Source organism: Amblyomma americanum, chromosome 1, assembly GCF_052857255.1.
Source record: "Amblyomma americanum isolate KBUSLIRL-KWMA chromosome 1, ASM5285725v1, whole genome shotgun sequence".
Classification (NCBI taxonomy): domain Eukaryota; kingdom Metazoa; phylum Arthropoda; class Arachnida; order Ixodida; family Ixodidae; genus Amblyomma; species Amblyomma americanum.
The window spans coordinates 276,290,821-276,316,870 of record NC_135497.1 but is presented as its reverse complement, the minus strand read 5'-3'; the positions used below and the strand labels follow the sequence as shown (position 1 = coordinate 276,316,870).

General features: G+C 42.9%; 1 protein-coding gene and 1 long non-coding RNA gene across 3 annotated transcripts in view; one reads left to right on the top strand and one right to left on the bottom strand.

Moving 5' to 3' along the window:
• The window catches only part of LOC144115134 (G-protein-signaling modulator 2-like), a 46,902-nt gene extending 22,255 nt beyond the window's left edge, over window positions 1–24,647 (top strand). For both annotated transcript variants that reach the window (XM_077649311.1, XM_077649312.1), the window contains 2 exons: window positions 8,745–8,956; window positions 11,466–24,647. In XM_077649311.1, the coding sequence (XP_077505437.1) occupies window positions 8,745–8,956; window positions 11,466–11,744 (491 nt within the window). In that variant the 3' untranslated portion in view covers window positions 11,745–24,647. The remainder of the gene's footprint in view (window positions 1–8,744; window positions 8,957–11,465) is intronic.
• On the bottom strand, window positions 6–11,547 carry LOC144115136 (uncharacterized). Its single transcript, XR_013311263.1, has 3 exons — window positions 11,418–11,547; window positions 9,679–9,782; window positions 6–5,130 (listed from the first exon to the last, which is right to left on the bottom strand). It is a non-coding gene; the product is annotated as an uncharacterized LOC144115136 (long non-coding RNA).
• Window positions 24,648–26,050: the final 1,403 nt, after the last annotated feature.

Genomic DNA, 26,050 nt, shown 5'->3' with positions numbered 1-26,050 from the left:
AATATTTCCAGCCTAGGCTGATGGTTGACTGAACTAAGGCGAATCTCAATATTTTTTCACTAAACGCAGTCAAACCTTGTTACAGTGAGGAAGTGATAAAATCGAAAATAGTTAGATATAGCTGAAATTCGCAATGTAAAATTTCGTTAGAAGCGCGTGCAGGAGCAGTGCAATGTAGTCAGTGAAGGGATGACAATTGAGTCAAACCTTACTAAAAACAGGAGACTATTTCTGAAGTTTTAGTGCTGTTTTGAAGGTGCTTGCGGCGGTAACGAAGGCTGCAAAAAGACGAGTGCCGGTTAGGTTGGCTTCTCCACACAGCACCGCCAGCTTGCAACAGTGGCAGGCCAAACATCAGCTAGAGTGGCTTCCCTGCTTTACAGCTGTGTCACATGGAAACTGGTACATCAGAGGGAAAGGTAACATCGCTTTCACCACCTCTGTGACATCCGACATGATAGGGGGATAGTTACTGCAAGGCAGCAACTGTCCATGCCGCTGCTTCCGTGGTGCTGCTGATGGGTACAGGAGGTGTGAATGCATGCTGACGGTCAGGCTACCAACCCTTCACGCTGCGGTATCCTTCATGGTGCTGTTGGCGAGTGCGAGATAAGAACACTAGTGCTCAATAAAAGTGCAAACCTTGGCTTGAACGCTTGTGGCACCACCATCAGTCAAGTGTATAGTGCAGCAAAGCCTGCAGCCTTCCATCTGAGTGGGCATTGCTTTGTGCTGGGGGGTTCGATGCCGTATATACTCGCGTAATGAACCCGCCTCCCACTTTTGTTGTCCAGAATTTATTTATTTTTTGTCTAGCTTTTTGTAGCGGGTTCCTCAGTTTTTGCGCCGACCACAGCGCAGACCTTGGCAGCGCGTTCAAATGCTGCCTGCTGATAACATCACCACTTGCGTGTTTATCTTTTGAGGAGAGCTCCTGCCAGAGAAGTAATTGGGGGGGGGGGTGCTCATGCCGCTGGTGTGTTCGCGCTATCTCATCGCAATTAGCCAGTGCCGCAGGGTACCACAGAATTGTCGGATTGCATCATAGTGAACGATGCCGAACACCAGCGGCACGAACGCATCTGACCACTTGCGTTATTTGATGACGGAAGGACGGAAGGCGGTGTGATATGAAATTTTGACCCTTCCAAAAAAATGTTTTGAAACTTCTTTTCCTGCGTAATGAACACTCCCCTCAAACTGATGTCAGCTTTTCTGGAAAAAAAGTGGGTTCATTACGCGAGTATATATGGTTATGGTATATCTTTTTCACGGTCAGCCGCGTTCGATATAAACTAAAAGTTCCATGTGTTTGTTAAAAATATTTAGGAAGATTTCAATATAGCCAGTAATTCGTAATATCCGAGTTCGTTAGATCGTGGTTACACTGTAGCTGCTGTTCGATATGTGAATTGTGTGAAATCCTCGTCTCTTGTCTCTTACTGTACAATGCTTTGTACTGTGCTCTTTTGTGACTGAACAGCTGTATATTCTTGTATCTTCCCTTTTTGCATGCTTCCATGTGCTCGCTTCAGGCCTTAAATGCCTTCATATCAGGCTGAACCTGCCATTACCACTCAGCTTACTAGGTACTTTTCTACAGAGTATTCATTATGCAGTTCAAGAAAGATGCCTTCGGGGAATGCTATTTTGTTAAGCTTTTATTTTCTAATTACTGGTGAGTCGCGATGCTAATGAAAGGCGTCATTCTCGGAAAGCGGATATCAGTTGGTATTTCGGCTACATCATATAGGGAACTCCCAATTTGTTGTGACACTGTTTAGGCAAGTTATAGAGCTAGACAGATGCTAAACAAGTTGGTGTCAAATTTGAAACTATGGCCTCTTTGCATCATTGCAAAAGTTGCGAACGCAAGTTAATATCCAATAGACAAGCTGGATCCCGAGTCTGACATGTGTTTTAAGCTGTCTTTATTGGTTTAAGCCACAGCCATGGCTGCTGTACACAAACCAGTGTACTTTTAGAAAAGCTTGTTAACTGACGCCGTAAGCAATTACCTGGAAGAAATATGCATGCCCTTGTAGCATCCACATGTTATGTGCCATGATTAGTTTTTAATGCGATATCGTTAAAGGCCCCATTACCCAGAAAATCCGGCGTTGGCATTGCGAGCGTTGCGAGCGAAAAATACGGTGGCATACCTGGGCCACCTAGGTCACGTGACCTTGTGGTGTCGCCACAACCTGCCCACCAGATTGTGAGCAGGCTGACCACCGTGACAGGTGGCTGTTAAATCAATGATTGATCGCGAGAGGTTGCTCGGGAAGAGCAACTTAGGTCGCACAAGCCCCACCGGTGGCAGTGCCTGCCATCGCAGTGCAGTGGCGCAACCCTTAACTGCTGCACCATTGCGGAAGGAGTGGTGTGAGGACTCCCAGGGACCTATGAATGTAAAGTCGAGAGTGACAAATTCCACTTACTATATGAGCATTAACTCATTAATGCTATCCCATCATATCCTTAATTAAGGCGGAGCTTAAGGGTTCCCTCCAATTTTTACGTAAAAATGTATGAGTGCAATGATAGCCCGAGTGCTAGCTGACTGACTGTTCCAAGCACATGTCTTGAAGCAGACAATGCATGGTGTTCACAGAAGGGCTGTCTCAGTTTCAGAACTGTGGTGACACTTTGAAACTTGCATTCTAATAAGATACTGTGTTTGATTAGCTTGAATGCACACACTAACTTTGTTGTGTTGCTTACTAGAAGGGCCATTTTTAGAGTAAACTTTTGCTTGGTTGTGGAAGGATCCAGCGGTTATGCTTTGCTTGAGTAGGTTGCATTAACGAATGGCACCCAAGGACCTGCGAAAGACTTTCTGCCCGACAGTAATTATATATCTGGTGAAAAACTGGGCGACGGTCGTCTGCTTTTGAGATGAAAACTGCACAACAGAACAGTTTTTTCCAGTTCCATGAAATGATTGAATGCATGCTCGCTTTCGGGAGTGCCGAAGCAGAACTGCTCTATGATGGCAAGGGTATTGACATTGCATGTGCATAGGCTTTGCTACATGAACAGCGTGAATAACGGAAGAAACATACTGATGGAAGTGAGGGAAACACACATTTGCACTAGAACAGCAAGGCACCTTCTGAAAAGAAAAAAGAGACCAGTGACACGCCAATCAGTGTCCCAAATTAATGTGTGCAGCTGAGCTTGGCTCAGAGGGCTCAGGTGTTGTAGACAGCCGTCGTCACCTTGGGCTGATGGCGAAGCTCAGAAAATGAAGTTATATGGCTGAACTGTTTTTGGCCTTGCAATGGGCCCCTCTGATGATCATCACAGCAGAGGTTCACAAGTGCCTTGAACTTCAGGCCTCATGAGGGACATTCGGACAATCACTTGCCATGCTGGTCATACCTTGACATAGCCCCTCTTCGGGAGCCTGTCGAAATTAACCAGTAAAGGCACGTTTATACTCTGAGGTAACATGCGCGCGCGCGGCCCGACGACGTCATGTTGGCCAAAGCGAGACCCTGTACACTCCAACAGCACTTGACCGCCGACGTGTTCAGCGGCTTTGGCGCACCCCTACCACACCGGGGGTAACTTGGAGCATGTGTATATTTTGCGCCGAGCGTGTCAGCCTCCGCCGGCCCGGCCAGACCAGTTCCGCCTCTCATTGGGGCGGCGCTGCTTCGCGAATCTACAACAGATGGCGCGTTGAGCGTACTGCGCATCATCTGCACATGCGCTTCTCCAGGTGCAGCCGCTGTGTCGCGTCGGACTGTAGGAGGGCCGGATTTGCGCCTGGCGTGGCATGACCAACCTGACGTGACTGACCACCACCAGCGCTCTCCCGCGCGTTGAGGACGTCGGAGTATAAACACGCTTTAAGAGGACAGCAGCACCCAAATTATCAAATTGACAAGTGTTCGATGCCATAGACTTACATGGGCATTTGTAGGGACCACACCAATAGTCCAAATTAAACGGCAGTCAAATCAAAATGGTTTTAATATATGCCTGTCATTTAGACATGGCTTCTAAGCGGTAACTGAGTTTGTTGGTCTGTGCATGAAATTTTCTGCTAGCAACAGCTGCAGTCATTATGAGTGATCCATAACAGCCTCTTTAAATTATGGCAGGATGCTTAATCTGAATTTCAAACGCCCTGTGTTTGTGATTCACTGGTGCAATTACATACTCAGTTGCATGATGATACTTAGCGGAATTGCTTTGTGAGCGCAAAAAGTAGCTTTAGTGGCTGTACGAATACACGCAACAAGAAAGAGAAAGCCTTATTAGCATGCGGCCTGCGATTACTTCACGGGTGTGAACAAAGCTCTATTTTTTGTTATTTTATTTATTTATTTTATTTCAGATACCCTAAGGGCCCTGCAGGGCATTACATGGGGTGGGGGGCTGATGAAAACATGAACATGATCACAGAAGATGAAAAAGAAAGAAAAATAAAGCAAAGGGGTACAGCATTTTGCGAAAAGAACAATAACACATATCTAAACAGCTTTATAGAATGAAAATTTCGATACATGACACATAATACACGAGTAAGCAATTGCACTAAGATATATACACATGAATTCACTTGAAGCATTCAGCACACTGTTGGCACAAATACTGCAAACACACTACTGGCAAGAGCTGTGTCAAAGTGCAGTTCTTTTCTGAAGAAGTGGTCTGCATATTGTCAGTGCATACGTAATACAGTCAAATCTCAATTTAGGCTTGAAGGGCACCAGTAATCTGTTGAGTTACCATATTTACCCAATTCTGATAGTACATAGATTTTTTTCACGAAAATCAAGCCTCGAAACAGCATGTGTGTAACAATTGTATACAAAACTGAAACCGCACTACAAACATCCTCAGCATAACTGCCATCACAATATGGAGGTTGAGCACCTTTTTGGATTGGCATTGCTGGCACCATGGAGACGTAAAGCCCTAATACTTCACTGTGCTCTTCATTGCTTTCTTTTGCAGTCATTCTTCACTAACGTACTGTGGTGTCACTAAGGGGTGCAGATTGTTCTGGTTGCAGTGCTGAGAAGGGGTGCAGCAGCAGCATTGGGGGGGTGAGATGACCGGAATTTTGATGCCGCACTAGTCACTGGCACGTTCGTGTTTCTGATGTTGCAGATGCTGGAATGAAAATGTGCTTGCCTTTTATTTTCATGCGAATTACAAGGAGAAAATTCTTATGCATACTGACACGCTCATTTTAAGGTGACAACTGTAAATCGCACGTTCGGCGAAATCACTGCGGCGGTGCTGGTGTGGGTGTTCTTGCATGCCGTACGCCAGCCTCATCTAACACAATAGGCCATTCATCATCGCCATGGCAGGTGCAGTGAGGGAAACTGGCTAAACAGAAAGCAACCACGCGTCCCACACAAGTGCACCCACCTTTCCACCAATAAAAAGCCTATACCCTACAACTAGTTGCAGCACCTGGTTACTCTAAAACTCTATTTACTAGAGCCTGCCCATGGATCTAACACAAGTGTAGCGAAATAAATGCAACAAACATCCCATGCCTCTATCCAGGGGGTCTAAAAACTCGGACCGGCATTGGCATTTCACATTACCACAAGGGTACATGTCTGATGGATTTTTGACATGCTAAGACAACATTCGCATTTCTTGCCAATCTGTTTTCTCCTGTTAATTTTTAGATTGTCAATCCAGAGATCACCCATGTTACAAAACGTTCATGGCGTCTGTTTCTTTTTAATGTTTTTTTTTTTCACAATAAATATTAAGAACTTGCAGGAATAAAAATGCACATATTTTTCTGAGTAGGTTTTTCATGTGATATTTCATTGAACTACTGCAGTAAAACCGCGTTCATGCGTTCCTGGTTTCTACAATTTCCCGGTTCATGCGCTCAAAATCGCAGGCATTAAAAATGTCTCATAAAATTGCAGTTTTTTCCCTGGTTAGCACATTTCCAGATAACATGATTTCCCGGCTACGTTTAAAATTTCCACAAATTATAGTCATATAATACATTTAATGACCAATCGCACACGTGAAAACATAAAAGTGGGCTGAATACAGGGACACACAGCATAAGCAGGGGCGACAGCAACCTGCTATAGTGGCTTCTCTGCAGTACTTCTCTGCAGACCCTTAACGGGGAAGAGGGGATCGAAGGTGAACTTTTCTCTTTTTCGACTTTGAGTGATGAAATTTGTCAGACTGGCTGAAATGGCATCAAACAGTTGGAAATAAAGTTTCACAAGGATATCTTCAGTAGGTTTTGTTTTATCATTGAAAACTTTTGAAAGCGCTGCGACAGGGGACACAAAGAGAATGACACGAAGGACAAGCGCTACTATCATCTGAAGTTTATTGGAAAACACACAAGGTTAAATAGCTCACACAAGGCAGCCAGCAGCGCATGTGCCTACCCCCAAAATGACGAAACGAATCACTGTGTTGAATTAAAATATCGAATTTCACAATCATGAATTACAACAGATGGTGTGCTGACGCACATGTCGGAGTTTTTGTGAATATGATATGCCTCGGATAATTCCCTTGTTAGCTGATTGGAATGCCTATACAGAATGTTTATACTATTGAACAGAGGTATACATGCATTTTTGTCCAACGGGCTAGAATTGTTAACTTCGCAGTCTCGGTAATGCAGGGACAATTTGAGGTAGGAGCCCCCTTTAAAGATTTTAAAGACTAAAAATCTGTGCTATGGTCGATAGGAGAGACAGGTCAGAAAAAAAAAAGTCAAGAGAAAGTAAAAAACAGTGCAATATAAAACATGAGTTGCTGTTTGCACCTTGTGCCGAGGGAGTGGTATATGATGTACCGTTCACATGCGGCAAGAGTTATATAGGCCAAACTGGTAAATGTATAAGCACATGGCTACGCCAACATAATTCGTCTTTAAAGGGGGCTCCTACTTCTAAATTGGCCCTGCATTAGAGAGACTGCAAACTTAACAATTCTAACCCGTTGGACAAAAATGCACGTGTACCTCTGTTCAATAGTACAAATATTCCGTATAGGCATTCTAATCAGCAAACAAGGGAATTATCTGAGGCATATCATATTCACAAAAACTCCGACATGTGCATCAGCACACCATCTGTTGTAATCCATGATTGTGAAATTCGGTATCTTAATTCAACACAGTGATTCGTTTTGTCATTTCGGGGGTAGGCACATGCGCTGCTGGCTGCCTTGTGTGAGCTATTTAACCTTGTGTTTTTTCCAATAAACTTCAGTTGATAGTAGCCCTTATCCTTCGTGTCTTTTTCTTTCTGTCCCCAGTCGCAGCGGTTTCGAAAGTTTTCAAAGATGTACCAATTAGCTCAATTATCCGTGTTACTCCAATTTGTTTTATCATTATTTATAGTATGTTGTTCACATGATGCTTGCTCGTGGAAAGCCAAGCATGACAACAAAATGGGCTGCGGGTCTGTAAATACTTTAGTATTTACTAAGAAGAGTGCTGTAAATCAAGACTCTCTTAACTAAAAAAAAATTTCTCTGCTCTTTTTTTTTTTTTTAAGAACACAGTGTGCACCTTCTATTTATGGTTAGAATATATCATGATCTAATTATCATGCAGTAAAAACATGATCCTAAACGGTAAATCTGAGTCTGTCTTGATGCGAACCACATTTGAGCAGTTACAACAAAATAAACAGGATAAAAAGCCATACACCAATTGCTGTGGTATGCTTTACATGAGCAAGGTGATAAGCTGGAAATAAACTTTTGAGAAAACAATCGTGAAAAAGTTCAAACTAGCACATACTATTTGTTTTGTGTATAGATGCCGACAAATATATTGATTTGAATCACTTGGAGCTTTTTTTTGGGGTGAAATATTTTTAGTACAACGTAGAAAGGGTGTTGTAGATGCCAAAAAGTGTACCTCTCAAAAATGACTTTTGGCGATTTTCGCAATCTGATCCCCACTTTCCCTCTTAAGGCCAACCCGCATGAGGCAATTTTTTTTTTGTGAAAAACTGGTGAACGGCTGCCCGGCGTGGGTTGTCAGCGCGGACCAATCAGGACCGACTACGTCTGACCTCCGCCCGCGTCTACAAAATGACGGCACCAGTTAAAGCGGGGCCTCTCACTTCACTACCAGCTCATCGTTGCTGCTACACAGTGCCTCATGTTCACGGAAAACAAAAGGCGCAGTATGGTGTTACTTTGTCTGAAGGTGCCCGCAGCACAAAATTTTAGCGATGAAGTACACCAAATTTTCTGATTGCTTCTAGAGTTTCAAAGCTGCTAGACTTAGCCAGTGCGCATCGTTTGATGTCAGAAAGCACAGGAGGTTCAAACACGTTAACAATTTTGGTCCAGAAAGAGGGTACAAAGGATAACTCATTCTCATTGTCGCCATTGAATAAATAAATAATGGTTTAAGTGTAAATGCAAAACTGTTCTTTTCAGAATTTTACTGAGTATATAGAATCGCGCCGTTTCTAGCAACACCGAAATCATGGCAGGAGCGGTCAGTGGCAGCCACCCGTTTTTTGCTGTATTTGGTGCGGCATGCCAACGGTACGTCGGCGTTCCATTGTGCTGGTGCTTGCTGCGCGAAGTTCACCGTGAAGGTTTGCTTCATGTGGGTTGCCCTTTAAGGAATCAGATAAAGATAGCTTTTGTGCTGAACTACCACAATGGGGTTAGGGTAGGAATAGGTACTTAGTGGGTCAATTACAATGCATCATGCTCTGCACCTTGCATTGAGCCTATTTCATTTATTGTTTCAGGCGCTGAGGACAGTGCCAGTGTGCGGGATGAACTACTGGACCTTATAGTAGGGATGCAAAGCAGACGCATGGACGAGCAACGCACCAGCCTGCCTCAGCTGCCAGGTCTGCGCCGTAACAACCATAACAACAACAGCCTCCATCACCATCACCGTATGTCCGTGGGATCTGTGCCCGAGGACGACTTCTTTGACATGATTGTACGGTGCCAGGTGAGTGAGTGTGTATAGCAGGCACTGCCGAGCTTAAATGACTACAGTCAGCTAACCTTAGTTACATATTTTCTTTTCTTAAATGATGCGTTGGCATTAGAATACATCGGTCACCATGTGGTATTCGCCAACAAGTGCTAAATAATTTGTAATTGCATTTCTTCTCTCATGCTGCTTCGGTTTCAGTTTTGTCATCCGTACGATGACTGTGACATGTAGTTGACCTTTAAGTCACGTGAGACATGAAAAAAACCTGCAATATAAATGCTAATGTGTAGTTTTAATTCACTACAACACTTAAACCAGCGTACTTCAAGAGCAGGAATGACAACAAACGACGTGTCAGCAGTTACATTGCCGTTTCTTTCGTGCCTCACGTGACCTAGAGGTCAACTACACAATACAGCTAGAGGTCAACTACACATTACAGCCATTGTTCAGTTGATGAAACCAAAAAGAAAACATCATCAGGAAGAAATTCAGTTATAAATTATTTAGCGGTCATAGGCGAATATCACGTGGTGATCCATGTATGTTGTGGGGTTCAAATAGGAGAATAAGAGCGTCTTCCACACTTCACTGCGGCTGGCAGTTCAAACCGTCCACGGCAGGCCTTGCCCTGAAGGAACACGGGCTGACACCAAAAAGGCATTTATTACTGCAACAACAATAATACCAGCTAGCAACAAAATACACTGGGGGATTGTGGTGGTCTGACTCACCAGCAAAGTTATGAGCAAATGTTCACCCACACAAGAGCAGGGAAGAAATGGTGAGGCCGGCCAGGACAAGCTCGCAGGATTCGTTCTCGAGAAGCCTCACGCCACTGCAGAGAGCACAGTGCCGCGTCGAAACGTCTGAACCGGACGAGTTCCTGAGGTACTAAAGAGAAAGTTCTCCCCCACGGACGCAGCAAGCACGTCATCTCTGGTGCTAGTGTCGCTGCGACGCAGGTGCCCTCCTGTGTTGAGTAGGGAGGACGCATCGCGTGGAAGCAAACCCAAGGGGACAGAGTAGGGCGAATCTCCACAATACATGTATTAATGTCGAACGCATCATTTGAAAGAAGAAAACACGTACACAAAAAATTGGTATCTATAGTCCTTTGGCAGATTGGTGGTGGCCTAAGGAAGGCAGGCATAGTTTTAAAAAATTCGCTGAGGTTCAGCCCGGCTGAACCTAGTAGACAAGCGAAAGCAAAGCCGGCGGTATTTATAGTGAAAAATGGTGTGACATCATTGCTACATCATCGCATGATGTCACTTCTGGCGATGCAAATCTCAGCTTTAAAGGCGGTCAAAAGTCAATGTTGGAGGTCAAGCGACCACTGGCCATTGGTCACGTGCTTGCTGGTCATTAGCTATGACCATACCATACATTCATATCATGGCTATGCTTAGCAAGACACATAGTCATACATTGTTAGTCTTGGAGGTGTATGCTTGGTTTGACCTTAGTTGGCCTTCAAGGTCAGATGCGCAAAGCCAGGCAAACTCAATTGTACCTCGAGTAGCAGAGCTTTCGCTCTTAAAGATTGCGGAAGTTAACTGAGTAGAAGTTTGCAATTGCCTTCCATTAGTCCAGGATTTTGCATGGGCCGATGCAAAATCAGAATTATAGGCTGCATTCGAAATTTGCTCGTTTCTTTTTAAAGTTTCGTTAACTTGAAATATCTTTTGGTAGCAGATTGGGCTTCTTTTTTCCACATTCCCAGGCTTCCATCCATTTACCTTGCTGTGGTGATATACGCTGAAAAATGTTGCTGTAGTGCAGGATCCACCTCAGCCTTTATCAGTCGCAATTTCTTGGCACCTTGGTTGTCATCGTCTCTGCTACTGTCTGATGAAAACTGTAGTGCATTGGAGGCTAGGGCTTGTGCGCAGTGGTGTGGAAAAATTGCTGAATAGTGTTTCTATTCAATTCGGTTTGCACCGCAACTTCACTGTTCAAAGTATTTGAGTTTTTGAATACCTAAAAACTCTGAGTAACAGTTTTAGAATGTCATTTCAGCTTGGAACTGCCAAGTATATATGGCAGTTCTGAACTTCACTCACTGTGTTGCACTCATCACATCATAGTCATGCACTTGCCACATCAGTGAACTGACTCTTCTCATGTCAGGTCATTTGCGAACATGTGGCAAAGGTCCGCATGTGGTAATGTCCCCACAAAAAGAAAGGTTGCGGGCCGTTATGAGCTGTGCTATTTTGGCATGGCCATTTTTTACGCGTGGATTGGATCCAAAGTGCAGCATGACTGGCAGCATATGCCATGGCACAGTTGACTGGGCATGGCGGGTGCGTAAGCAGATAAGCACTAGTGCTCCAGTTAGGTCACATATCATTTGTGCGTGAACATACGTCATCCTATCATTCGTGCAAAGATGTTGTAGGAGGTCTTTTGCTTGAATGCCTTCCTAAACAGTTTAATTTGCTAAGAAATGGCATAATATGCGACTCACACAAGAGTGCATGTCCCTGGTGCTTGCTGATGGCGTTGTTGCTTACAGGGCAGCCGGCTGGAGGACCAGCGCAGCAGCATGCCCACTCTGCAGCGTGCCCCAAGCGCCCCTGTGGTGCCAAGTTCGCGATCGGCCCCCACGGTGCCCGACGAGGACTTCTTCTCGCTCATCCTGCGCGTACAGGCAGGCCGCATTGAGGACCAGCGTACCTCCTTCCGGCCCCCCGATGCCGCCCCGACCACTTCGTCTGCCCCCGTCCGGGCCAGCCTTAAGGGCAGCCTCAAGTCAGCCCTGCGGGGGAGCCGCCACTCCAAGTCCAAGCAGTGAGGACAACCAGTGTTGCTGGTCAGAAGGTCTTGCTCACAAGGGGCGCTTGCTTGCGTGCACAGGAAGTAGCCATGTGGTTCTGGCTTTCCTGGTTGAGTGAAAGCTCAAGGCATTTGACAAATTCTTGGCAGAAGTGTGTCCGTACTGTGTTCTTTTGAATGTATATCAGCAGCAAACAGTGAAGGTTCTAATAGTTGGCTGAGGGAAAATGCCACTGTTTGGGTGCCACCAAAGACCTGTAGCTCTTTGTTTACAGACTCAATTTTACTGTTTAAAATAACTCATTCAATCATGTTCCGACAAAGCATCAGGTGACACAAGTTGGTGCAGCAGTTCTTGTGTCTGAACATTATCTTCACAGCACTGTTTCATATGATGCCTTTAAATTAGCATAGCTAAATATTTAAGCTTAATGATGCCACCATGGCTTTTAGGCATGCTGCTGTACCACCTATTCTAGTTTTGCTTGCATGCAGTGGTGGTTCAATTTCAGCAGTTATCATATTTTGATCATGTGTGTTCATCAGTGTTGAATTGTGGCCAAAGACATTAATCAGTGAAAACTGCTACATTGCACTAAAGTCAGAGCCTGTGTTTGCATAAATGAGTAACCTTTTTGGAAGAATTTGTTCCTTTCTTTGTTGGTAGCTGTTTTAGTTGGCAGCTTATGTTCCTGTCTTTTGGTTGAGGCTCCGCGATACCAGTGCCGCAGCACGATCATAGGTTGTCTGTTTTAGAGCTATTATCATGGTGTATGAATGGTGGTTTTTAGAGCATATTAATCTTGGAACTAGTGAAAATAAACAAACTACAGCAGTGGTATAGAACACAATATAAACTTGATGGTTAAAAGATGGATTTGCAGCTGAATGTCAAAAATTTGTCTAGCTTGTTTTCTTGCCAAAAATTTGTTGACTTCGGCCATGGCTTCTAAAGTTTACTTGAGTTTTCTGCAATTCATTTAACAAAAGAGAGTTTAAGATGCCTGAGTTGTTCCAGCGGACTTTTTTCAGGCTGCTGCAGAATTTTCAACTGTTTCCTTGACTAATTCCTCATTACTCAAAACAGCTACCGTGGTCTGCATTTTGTGAAGCTTTTACTATCAGCACAGGCTGAAAACTTCTGTTGCAGCTGCAGAACTGCCTCTGGGTGTGAAAATTCCTCTAGAACTTTAAAACCTTAACTGTTTGGACCACCGCTCCGTGCAACGACACCACACAATACACAGGCCTCTAGAATTTTGCCTCCATTGAAATTCGACTGCCGCGGCCGGGATAAAACCCGCGCATTTCGGGTCAGCAGCCGAGTGCCATAACCACTGAGCCACCGTGGCGGCGCACTAATTAAAGACCTTATTGGGTCAACTGCAGTACATTAAGTCAGGTAAGCAAACACTGGTGCCACATCTAAGAACAATATCATTCGTTTTGTTTTGGAACAATAGCCATGATGAAACAGTAATACTTAATGAGTATTAGACATGAACTCTGAAGTTAGAATGTGAATCATGCCAGCTGATAACATGGCCCAGGTAGAAATGTGGAGTGTGCATTCTGGTTTATATGAGCTCCTTGTTTCATCCTGATCCAAAAGAACAACACACAATACATGTGCAAGTTCAAAGGCTCAAAAGATGGCTGTGAAATTTCTTAAACTAGAACTAAGAAATGCACATCTGGAAACAAAAAATATATGATACATGATCAGACTCAATGAGGGGCATGTAGATAATACTTTTTCAATACCAAATCAAAAACAAATAGCATAGCTTTGCTGCCAAATCAAATATGAATAGAATAGGAAATTAAATTCATCAAATATGAATTAAATATGAATTATATTTAGTGAATATTTAACTGATTTGACTTGCAGCATGCAAATGTAAACCGTGAAGCACTAGCGGTGGCGTATCGCCTACGAAGTTTTAGCTAAAGCTTGCAAAAGACAACTCTGGTCTCCAGTAGGGGGATGTAACACAGAATATTAAAGTGACACTTGTGGACAATTTTTGTTCTCAATAAAAATCGGCTGTGTAGCACTTTTGGCTACACTTGTGTTTGTTCAGCGGCAGAAGTCGCATTTATTGCACTAAAATTAATTTCAAAATGAAAATTTTTTTCCTGCCACTTCATTCAATCTGGTGGGCTTCTTAAGTCAATGGCAGTGTCTGCTATTCACTTGCTAATGGCGGATCTGCAGCAATAACAGTCTTGATGGTACCACAGCTTTCCTAAGAAAATGACCAATGGCGCTGAAATATGTAACTAAGCTTTTTAACTTAATAAAGCTCTCTTTTCAGTGAAAGTAGCCTTTTTTATTATTAGAACATGATAATCTATCCATAAGGGCCAACTCCAATTTGTACTTGGTGTCCCTTTGACTCTATGATCGCTGTGTGATGTTCATAAGCATTAATAAACTTGCACTACTGGTGACGACAGTGAATGAACTAACACCATATCTCAGTAGATGATACGGGTGCGAATTATGACTCATGGTCTCAGAGATTGGACCTTGAGGCAGGGTTAGCTAATCCTGGCTGAATCCTGCTGTGTCGCCCAACCTTGGAGGCCCTGTATGAGCATTATGAATGCTGATGCAGAAATGGACCATGTTGCGGCGCTGAAGCTTCCTGTCCACATAAACCATTGCGGCAGCACGCAGTTTGTGATCACAGTGGGCTGTTTTCGAAACAGCCATCGAAGAAAACTAAGTTTGTTTTTTTGCTATTATCTGAAAACTATTCAAATATTTCGAAACATGTTAAATTTGTTTCAAATAATTGAAAGTGCGGATTGTTTTATTCGTTCAGTGAATCAAACACGAGTTATATTTCCGTTCACTATGTGAGAATTTAGAACATTCGCACGCCCCTAGACATACGGTATAGCTGCAAGCTGTCAGTGATCACGAAAAAGTTTGTAGTGAATAACGGTCATTTTACATACATTCCAAAGACTTCATCACCCTTAAAAGCATAAAATCACAACCATCACTAGAATCATCATCATTAATGCCAGCATTGCCACCATGGCCTGCCTCCCAGATGAGATTAATTGTGCAATTTCTGTCAGGTTCTCATATCTTCACATGAACACTCAACATTACTTTCGGGGTCTTAGTTAACTCATTCCTGTCATAAGAGGTTATGTAAACAGCTGGGCACATTTTAACCTAAAGCATTTGCATTTTAAAATCAAGCAAATGAAAAACAGCACTATTGGAGCCATATCACAGCTGTCGTAAAACACACAGGCACCCATATTTTAAAATGATCTTATGCGTTCATTTTGCATATGCCTGGCTTGAGATGTTTTTTTATGGCTTGTCGCAAATGGCTCCAAATAATATATGACTCGGCCAATCGCAGCACATATTGTCCCAGCAGTTACTGAGAGAGACACCGAACAAGTTATGTGCACGTATGACGACACCGAAACCGAAAGGGCTAACAAAGAAGTGAGAGTGCAACACACCATTTGCTGGTAATGAGCGATGGGCTTGTTGAAGTTGCCACCTCGTTGTTTTCCTGGCTGCACACCAGAAAGGTCAGATATTGCATCGAACAAGGCAACAGCTCTCAGTGGTGTGTGTGCCAGCCGCTTCGTCCCTGGATGAAACTGCAGTCGCCCACAGAGTGACGTGGTACGCTTGAAAGCTTGACAGCAACCACATTGCAATTTTACACACACAGCACAACACGTAATTGAGCATGATATACAAATGCAACAAAAAGGCACACATAAGCCGCACTGAAGCTTTGATGCCTCGCAAATCAAACAGTTATTATATAAACTGTTTCAGCATCTCCACAATTTATCTAGCATGCAATACTCAAGAAGAGCACTTTAGTTTACAAATAAAAATAGGCCAATGTTTTAGTTCTCAAAAGTATTGCAGTTGAAAAAGAGCTTTGCAGTCTTTGGATGTCATGAGAGACTGCTACTCGTGTCAGACTAGTATTTCTTAGGGAACACACTGCACGAAATACAAAAGTAAATAAAAGCAGGAAATAACAGGGCATCCGCCCACTGTCTCAGCCTTCCGTTTCTTGCCTAAGTATATTTGTCTTTCATGCTCTGCATGCCCAGAGACATGATCGCAGCAACTAGCCCCATTGCTGCTGCTGTTGCAGATCGATGTTGCTAAAAATATATGGATTCTTTAATCTCTATCCACAGCATGCCAAACAGCTCTTTTGAGAGTACACAGGTGAACGACAGTTTTGAAACTTGCGTTGTCAACATGTGGGAACTTTGTATCTAGCTATAATGACAAGCCAGCCTAGCCAATAAGCTTGCTAACTCTATCATTAACTGTTAAAATATCTAAAGGAAGTGCTCTCTTGTTTGCCATCTATAATGCCATATGACAAGCATTCTTCAGAGCATTAGTTTCACAAGGCATGCTAAACAATGTAAACATACATTTCAGCTGAGATGAGACACGGCAAGTTAAAGGCATTTTGTGTCACATGAACCACGCAGAGTCCATTACTCCTTCTCCCACTTCCTCAACATCTCCAAAATTCAATACCCTCGCAGGACACGGAGGACAACTTCAGCCTACTTACATCCTCAGCAAAAAAAGCCTCGTGAATGGTTTAGCATGGCTAAGCCCCAAAAGGCCTTTACCATAAAAGCCTTTACCCGGAATTACCATGGCGACCTTCACCCTAAAGGCCTTTACCTCCCAGGTGAAGGCCTGCCAGGTGTTCACACCTGGCGCGTTGTCCACAACCCGGTGGGCAAGTTGGCCGCCTGCCGCACAGCAAGCTTCAGGGACGTACGTGTGCCCGAAATCGAAAAATGCACCTAGCAGTGCTACCACACTAAAAACTGACTCAGTGGCTCTTTCTAGCTATGCCGATCTTTGTCTGGCAGCAAAAGATGTATCTATAGCTGAGAAAATTGGACTTAAAAACTTTCCTGTGTGTGAAGGGTGTGAAGGCCGTAAAGGACTCTGTGGTCAATGTCTCCGAGTGAGTGGCAAAAATAAGCCATGTTGGCGACACCCGTGCTAAATTTTTTTACCTTCTCTAGCGTATTAAATGCCTAAAACAGCTGCTCTGTGTATCTCTGTTGCCTCTATTGCTGTATGGCTGATATAACATTAAGCAATTAAGCTTAACCTGCTGGAGTCTGCCTGGTCCCACTGCTGCTGTTTGCAGCAGAATCGCAGCACTTTAAGCTAACTTTATTTGGCTGCAGCTGATGTGGTTACAACTTGGGCAGCTTGCACCTTTAGTACCATTCATAGCTGTTCCAGCTTTGAGCACTGGCCACTTGCATTGAGCATTGGTGCCACCACCTGTAATGCTATGTATTTGTACAGGAAGATCCATGTATATAAATGTACTTGGCATTGCACACTGTTTTTTATTTATTTTTTTCCATATGTTGCCAGAATGTCTTCTGTTTTTTAGCTTAATGCAGCAAAACTGCTATTAATTTTGCATGGAGAACTACTTGAATAGACTGGCGCGTGCTTAAAGATTAATGACACATAACTGCACTGGGAACAGGTTAACTATTTTGTCTTCTTCACTAAACACTTGTGTTCTTTGTGTGCAGGCTCATATGAACTACTAAACTTATTAAAATAAATTGGTGTAAGACATTCCAGATACAATAATTGCTTGCATGCTATGTTTACTGCTGCGGCAGCAGCAAACTTATACAATGTCATCAGTGTTATTAAGCAAACCTCTTGGTCTGCTGCATGCTGGGCACTTCTAAGTAGCTGTTCTGATTTCTGTACACTTGTTCATTTCACAGTGCAACAATTTTCATTGTTCAAGCTGCAGTGCATGAATAAACATTGTGCATTTGTGTTGTAGCTTTTCGGCAATGTGTAATTGTAAGTACTGACAATTTACATGCCATCACTGGCCCTAATCATGTGCTGGTATGACTGGACTTATATCGTTGTGTGCTGTACCTGTGTAGTGTGACCCATTTTGTGTAGTCCCTGTCTAAACTGCATAGGCCAGTGCTTAGAGGATGTTCAGTTGTATTCTGCAGAGGTTCAAGGTGCCAGGATTAGAAAAGGGACCTTGTGCATGACTTGGTGACTTTTCCAGTTATGCATGTCATAGTGTGTGTAGTTTTGACAGCGACTCGACTAACTACTGAACTAGCAGTTCATGCTCTTTGATAAAACACTGTTGCACTAAACTTCAGCCTTTTTCTGTGTTCACAATCCCTATGTTTCTTCTGATTTAAATATTTGTCACATGTACTAATAGGAAAACCACCTGCAGTAATGGGGACATATAAGTGGAAAAAAGCAACTTAAAAAAAAAAATTTAGTGTCAGTAAAATACATATTTTCCTGGTATCTCATGTAATGCACAGCAAAGCCATGAGTCTGATGCCACATCCATGTAGAACCGTTATTAAGTGACTATGAGGCATGGGTAATTTGTAGTTGTCTTTTTGGAGAGTTGGGTGAGGGGGTATCCACACGCATTAAGTAATTCAAGGTAAAGACATAAAGCAGAAACCACTGCAGAAATCCAGATCAGATCATTCGTCTTCGTCTGTTCATTCTGTCTTGTATTTTTGTGCTAGTTTTCATTTTATGACCATGCACCCGTCTGCCCTAACAAACACTCTTTCATAGCAAGAAACTTTTTTTTTATTGCATCGTTTTGGTGCGGTAAATGCAGTCTGAATTTCTATGTTGTGTCCTGCACAAAAATCGAATAGTTTCAGCACCAGCATTTTGCATTCCTATTCATAGATGCCTCTAAGCCGCCGCTGTGGCTGAGTGGTTAGGGCGCTTGGCTGCTGGCCCAAAAGACGCGGCGGTCGAATTTCGATGGAGGCGAAATTCTAGAGGCCCGTGTACTGTGCGATGTCAGTGCACGTTAAAGAACCCCAGGTGGTCAAAATTTCTGGAGCCCTTCACTACGTAGTCCCTCATAGCCTGAGTCGCTTTGGGACGTTAAACCCCCATAAACCAAACCAAACATAGATGCCTCTGGAACAGACCAGGTTGCATTTCATGTTGCTGGAACAGAATAGTGCCAGTTTACCGAGTTTTCTGGAATGGTATAGCAGTGCTCCAGACAGGCAGTGCACACAGTATCAGAGGCACATTTCTAGGGGCTGAAACACTTGACCGTATCACTTGTAGGTGATCGCACGATTGTGTGACTGCATTGTTTCGGAGATGCACTTGCACAGCTAGTGTTGGTGGAAGAATGGGCTCATCGGCACAACCCAGCAAATGCAGCTTTGTGTGTGAATTTTCTCGTGACTAATGTGGCTGCCTCTGCCAGGGAGACCTTTTTTGGACGTGAAACTTTTTCCTGCAAAGTTTGGCTGTCAGATCTGTCAGTGTGCCCTTGCCAGGGAAGTAGATTCATCTGGCACTTCCTTGCATGCATGGCTGTCCATGAAGTCTGCATTACCATGTGTTCCTATCTTGGAAAGTGGCACGCAAAACGTCTTCTTTTGCAACTGAGGTGCTGATCTTTCACTCTGGGAGTGCAGAAAAATTCAGGAAGAAGTGAAGCCACATACGATTCCCAGTGCGGTGCCAAATGCCAACGGCGGTGTCATAGCTGTGAACACTAGTTCGAATTTGTCGGTGGAGCCTTTGCCAGGAGATAGATCTGTCAGTTTGAGAAAAACCAGCTGTGAATGTTCCGACTGGGCTAGCGCACCCATTTATTAGGTCTTAATTCTTGTTCACCCGCTTTTTATGCAAATCTTCATTAAATATGCAATGGGTTACTTTCTGCTAATTTTGTTTGTGCCAAAATTGAAGATTATTTTCACTTTTAAACGTGGTCATTTTTAATGCAATGAGTATCTTTTTTTCAGAATAAAGACAGAAATGTCAACATTTTGGGAAGTCATTGTAACAGATTTTCAGCATTGCATGATGTTTAATGTACACTGGAGAGGCTTCTATCTTTGTGTGAGCATTTTAAACGTGCAGGCGGCACTGCCCAAGTTTAGTATCTGAGAAAAGAATTGCCCCTTTAATAATAACATTTCTCCTGTCATGAGTACCCTAATGCTTGCATATGAAGTCAATACTGTATACAGGTTTCTCGTGCTGTTGGTGATCTTTTAATGGAATTCGTTATAGTACTGTACTTTTCTGGCTGTGCAAATGTAAGCGTGTGGCTGCAAACTGATAGTGGAATAGGGTGGGCGAGAGAATTGCTGGAGAAAAGAAAGAAATAGAGGAGAGGTTTCTGCAGTGTAGTCGTTTTAATGAAATTTGAAGGCTCATGCTTTTAAAATATATTTAAGAACTTCAAGAGACATTGTAAATTGCTAGGCAGCTAAACGTAGTCTTGCTCGGTCTAAATCTTGGTAGGGTGTTGAGCCTGCATTTTAACACAAGTGTGCCATTAAGAAAGAGAACAAAATATGTATGCCAAAAAGAAATATTGCACTATCAAAGGTTATGTTCGTGCTTTGGCCTGGCCAAGGTAGTGGTGTGTTATTGCAGCCAATTTGTTGGGGCTTGAAGTTCCTTATGTATTCCTGCCTCAGAATGCCAGCACAGTTTTTATTTAATATATGCACATTTGAATAAATGATGGCTTTGAGTTTTTTTATTGCCGACATCCTTTGAATGCCTTGTGGTTATATGAAGCATACGGTTCTTCTAGCATAGATACTAAAAGCGCAGGCTTTGCATTTTCAAATTAAGTTAAATCTGAATTATACAAGCTTAACAAACAAGCAAGGATTCTACTGACAACACAGAGAAACTTGGAAGGCTAGTTGAAATTATTGAAAGCAAGTTGTTAACTGACGCACACGCCAAAAAAAACTTTATACACATACCTTCACCTTTTCTTTTTTTTTTACACTAATATTTGACCACATGACAATATTTGTGCAGTCCCTGAGGTTTTGTTTCAAGCTCTTGTTTGAATCTTATTGCAGATACTGATTGAATAGTTTGGCATAATTAACATCAATGTTTTGACTGATTGCATTTGATCTCATAAACGTGCACACTTCTTGAACACTGGCTTGAAGTTTTTGGTTGAGGTTTGCTACTGATTGAATAGTTGAGCGTTTGGGAATTTTTTCACAGCTAGAAATCAGATGTTGAAGCTATTCTGTTAGGTTATTTTGCTGCAACAACCAGCAGCTCATTGCAGTAGCTGATTGGTGTTATGAGGCTTTTTAAAAAGTTCGGTAATATCTTTAGTGACGTTGACACTTATGTTAATTGTTTACATATGAGTTCAATCACGTTGCTTGTTTCTGTTTGTGATGCCACGACTAACAAGCACGAACTGTTAGGAATGACTGTGTTCAGTGTAAAGGCGTGCTCATCATATTGGCATTTGTGCTGTGTACAGCAAGTAGCCTGCACATCTATCTTACCACCTGTAAAAATGTCAGTCTCGTGTACCGATTGTTTGTTTGTGTCCAGATTTTGCGTACAAATTGTGTCTTGAAGTTTGCTTTGTAACGTAACACATTTGGCATTACTGCATTTGTTTGTTTTTTGCAAGCCCAATTGTTGGAGCAAGCTTACCAAGCTGAGTGAAATGGTGTCACTGTTTTCTCTCGGAAAAACAGAGCTTGCAGAGATTTCAGCAAGCTTGCTCAGTCTTCTGAGGCTTGTTCATTTTTCTGAAGAAATAGCAACACCATTCACTCAGCTCAATGAAGCGACCATTCTGGAAGCTGGGTTTACAGAGAGTGGCAATTTTCTAATTCCCCAACATTTAGAAGGCAGGTATTGATGCCACATGTGGTGCTACATAATGAAGACCTTAATACGTGATCTCTGTGCAAAATCCGAGTGCAAAAAAGTGAGCAGTGTGGGAGAAAAAGCTTTTAATTTGTGTTTATATAAATGTGCTGGTTACTATGTAGAAATGTTAAAAGCAAAATTCAGAATTGTGGCTGCAACGTGAAAATTGTCGAGGAAAGTCCGTGACTGGTGGGGCGAGGGCTAAATTGTGTTTGTGAAGTACAGGACTTCAGTTGAATACCTGGCTTGTAGTTCTGAGCCATAGGGCAGAGTTGCCTGCCTTATCAAGTCTTTGAAGCAGCCTTGCCAGGCATGCTTCAGCAGGTACCTGAACTGCTTGTCTTTTAAGGTTTGTAAAGCGTCCCTCTGAAAAGGCTTCTTTGTCTGGCACATTCCGGTCGTCTATTGACCACACGAGACGCCTGCTGCATGTTAAATGCATGCCTGCCTTTCGTGTTTTCTGCCAGTTAACTAACCTCGAAGGTGTGGCTGTCTGTCCTTCAGTGTACCTAACCGTTGTGTTGTGGAAACCGTTGCCATTATGGAAGGTCAGGGTGGGTGTTGCCGAATTTGCATTTATGAAGCACACACACAACACACGTGCACATACAGCTTGCAGTTCTGAACACGTATTGGTGAAATATGGCACACGTCTCATAGTGGCCGTTATTAGCATGTACTCGAGGGTAGGTCTGCTGTAGGGAGCGACCAACACCACAGTAATCAATATGCAAGCTGTAGCACTGGTGCACAAGAAAAAAAAAGCATGAAATTAAGTGCTTGCAAACAATGCTACTTGCACTTTATAGTTGGCCAGTACTTCTGTGAGAGTTCGATGCCTTGATGGGTTGTGATGCCGTTAGCAGTTACTTCATAGTGGAACTGCATTGAATTAGAACTGTTTCGTTTGTCACTGTGTTCATTTTTTTAATTTACTGGCAGATTTTTGGCCAGGGTATACGTTGTACAGTGATGTTGTACAGACATTGCATCATAAATGCACCTGTGATTGCTGTCATTCCCTTCGGCTCTTGGGATAGTCTATGTTCATTGCAGGGTAAACTACACGAAATTATTTAGGCAATTTCAACAATGCATTTGCAATTTTTTTTTCTGTGCTTACATTGTCTTGTATGCATATTGTAACCACGCAAACGACAAGGAATGAAGAAAGAAACAGACAGGACGGAGGAACATGTCCCTTGTCGTTCGCGCGGTTACAATATCCATACAAGTTTGAACAACCAACTAGCCCGCCTTTCCCTGTTATCTTGTGTTGTCATGTGCTTTGTATCTGGCATGATCCTTTACTAATTTGTGTGACACTCATATAGCACGGGCCAGAATGTAGTATAGTTCTGTCCCTATTCCATCCCATCTAATTCTTTTTGTCCTTCAGAGGTTTGAGCAACACCGCACGGCTGATATCGCTAAAGTTAGCCGCTCGACATTGCAGATAAAACAAACGAATTGTTATACGATACCAGTCCAGCTGTGCTGCATCCGTTGGGAATATGAAACAGGACCTTTGGCCAGTTCCTACCCTTTAGGCAGCAATTGACATTGTTGGAAGCCTTTCGAGAAAAGGTGCCAGCTGCACCAGCATGACAGAGTTACAGATATACACTATGTAATATGTAGGTTATTTATGAATGAGATGTTTTGCTGTTTCTTCAAGAAAGTGTTTGCTAAGGGCAGTTGACCATGATGGAAAATCACAAGTTATGAAAACTAATGCTTGTAGTAGATGCAGCAAGGTTATTTCAAAGTTTGATATCCGAAAGATTTGTCTATTGGTAGTAGAAAAATCCTGTTGCGACTAGTGAGACAATCACACAGTTACAAGAATCTACCTTAGTGCAGTCAGCTTGGCAAGGAAGGCATCCATGAAAGGAAAAATTTTTTTTTTATCCATGTAACCTGCAATGCGTGCGTATCCTTATGATTAATGCAGTGCTTAAGGTGCTTTACGTGTTGAAGTTGTGCAGGTTTAAATGGTTTCTTTTTTCCTTGAGGAAAAGGAAATCAAAAGCAAACCTACCTGTGCAGCATGTGGTGGTGTTGGTAAGCTGGAGCAGTTAAGGGCTCGAACTAGTGTTGCAGCCATGATGACCCAGAGTCATTGCTAGTTTTAATCAGCCTACCAAAGGCTGATGCCAATGTTCCGTCACACCACGACACACCGTGTTGGTCTGCGTGGATTCGTGTGCGCATTTGTGTGTGTGTGCGTGTATTATATATATATATATATATATTATATATGTGTCTATGTATTGGCTTGGGAGGCATTTAGATCCCGATGTTCTGTGTTGTCATAGCCGTGAACTGTGTTTATTCAAAAATTCTCACTTAGCGTTCATCTCGTACAGGTATCTCGAAATACAATATAAATATAGCCCTGCCACATATAGGAGCTCAGTAAAATTGTTCATGCTTCACATAAAGTATATTTTTTAGAAGAAAAAGCAAACAAAAAAAAGACTAGTGATCATCTTTTCATGCAGCCACACTAGAGCAGACTGCATCTGTTTAGCATTTTCTGCTTGTTATGCAGTTGTTGCATGAAGAGAACAGTTCATGTTAGAACAAATGTTGTTACTTCATGTATAAACTAGCGTCTGCCAGTGAATAAGATGGGCATTGCTCGGTCTTTTTTTTTTTTCCCTGCTTTCTTTGAATTGGAGAAGTGTGTAATGATTGTTGTAATCATCGTTGTTTGCTCTGTGTAATCGTGTTCCGAAAGCCTGCTATGCCGAGTGAAACTGTTGGTTCCTGTGTAAGAAAATGTCATTCTTTCAAGAACTTCAACATGCTGCAGTGTGTGAACTTTCATCCAGAAAAATGCATTTGTCAGATGCCCGTGCGTGCAAATGTGTTTGCACCATAGCTGTTATTGCAACTGTCAGCAGTTCCCAGTGATAAGATGAAATATTGTCTACTTGGAAACTGTCATTACACTGTAGACACTATGTTGTCAGCTGGTGAGGGAGCTGCCATTATCCCAAACTAAAATTCTTCCAAGCTACTACAGTGTGAACAATGTGAGTACCTGTATTCAACTGCCTTCATTATTTCTAGTATTTAATAGCCATTGCAACAGTACTTCAGAAGTGAAATGTAAACTGCCCATACACAAGCAGAAATAAAGTATATAAAAAGGTACTTTCGTGCACCAAGAGTTGTCTGATATGAGAAAGTTACTGAACTCACTCCCTTTTTCTTTACCCATGGTATATGGATAACTTGCACATTCTTTTCATACCTGCACATTTGTATTTGAGACGTGCTCTGGTGGGTCTGCGTTGCTTTCTTCGCAATGGAGCTGCAACAGTTGATATTCCCCGAGGTTCCAAATAGCAAGATTGCTATTTACTAAGGTTCAATCGTGTCTCGTTATATGCTGACCTGAATGCGACAAGATTGTGCAGGCTGTAGTGAACCAGATGTTAATCAAATGGGATATCAGTTTTTTAAACTGGTAAAGGGGCTTCCTACACAATCGCAGCTATATTTGGCACAGTGAGTCTGGTGCTCGGTAAGCACTCATTACAGCAATACAGTCGAATATGCATAATTCAAACTCAATGGAGACAGAAAATTTGCCCGAATTAATCTTAGTTCCAACTGAATGGGAGCCCATGGTGTTCTTTGTGTCATATATCTTTTACGGAGTTGGTGACCTTGTTTCCTTAACGCATTCCAAAGAACAAAAGGGAGCCCAATTGGATCGAAGGGCTGGTGCCCTGCATTGCACAAGCAACTGTACTGGAGACTTGTCGGCTCGCACTCAGCTCAACACTGACAAGCGAATCTAGTATGACCAATCTCCTACGCGTGCCGGCATCACATCCGTGTTGCTCCTGCCACGACAGGTGCTCGGGAAATGAAGGGTGGGAAGGATTAAGGAAGCGTAAAGCCCAGAGCAGTGAGTCGCGATGGTAATGAAAGGCGTCATTCTCGGAAAGCGGATATCAGTTGGTATTTCAGCTACATCATATAGGGAACTCCCAATTTGTTGTGACACTGTTTAGGCAAGTTATAGAGCTAGACAGATGCTAAACAAGTTGGTGTCAAATTTGAAACTATGGCCTCTTTGCGTCATTGCAAAAGTTGCGAACGCAAGTTAATATCCAATAGACAAGCTGGATCCCGAGTCTGACATGAGTTTTAAGCTGTCTTTATTGGTTTAATCCACAGCCATGGCTGCTGTACACAAACCAGTGTACATTTAGAAAAGCTTGTTAACTGACGCCATAAGCAATTACCTGGAAGAAATATGCATGCCCTTGTAGCATCCACATGTTATGTGCCATGATTAGTTTTTAATGCGATATCGTTAAAGGCCCCATTACCCAGAAAATCCGGCGTTGGCATTGCTAGCGTTGCGAGCGAAAAATACGGTGGCATACCTGGGCCACCTAGGTCACATGACCTTGTGGTGTCGCCACAACCTGCCCACCAGATTGTGAGCAGGCTGACCACCGTGACAGGTGGCTGTTAAATCAATGATTGATCGCGAGAGGTTGCTCGGGAAGAGCAACTTAGGTCACACAAACCCCACCGGT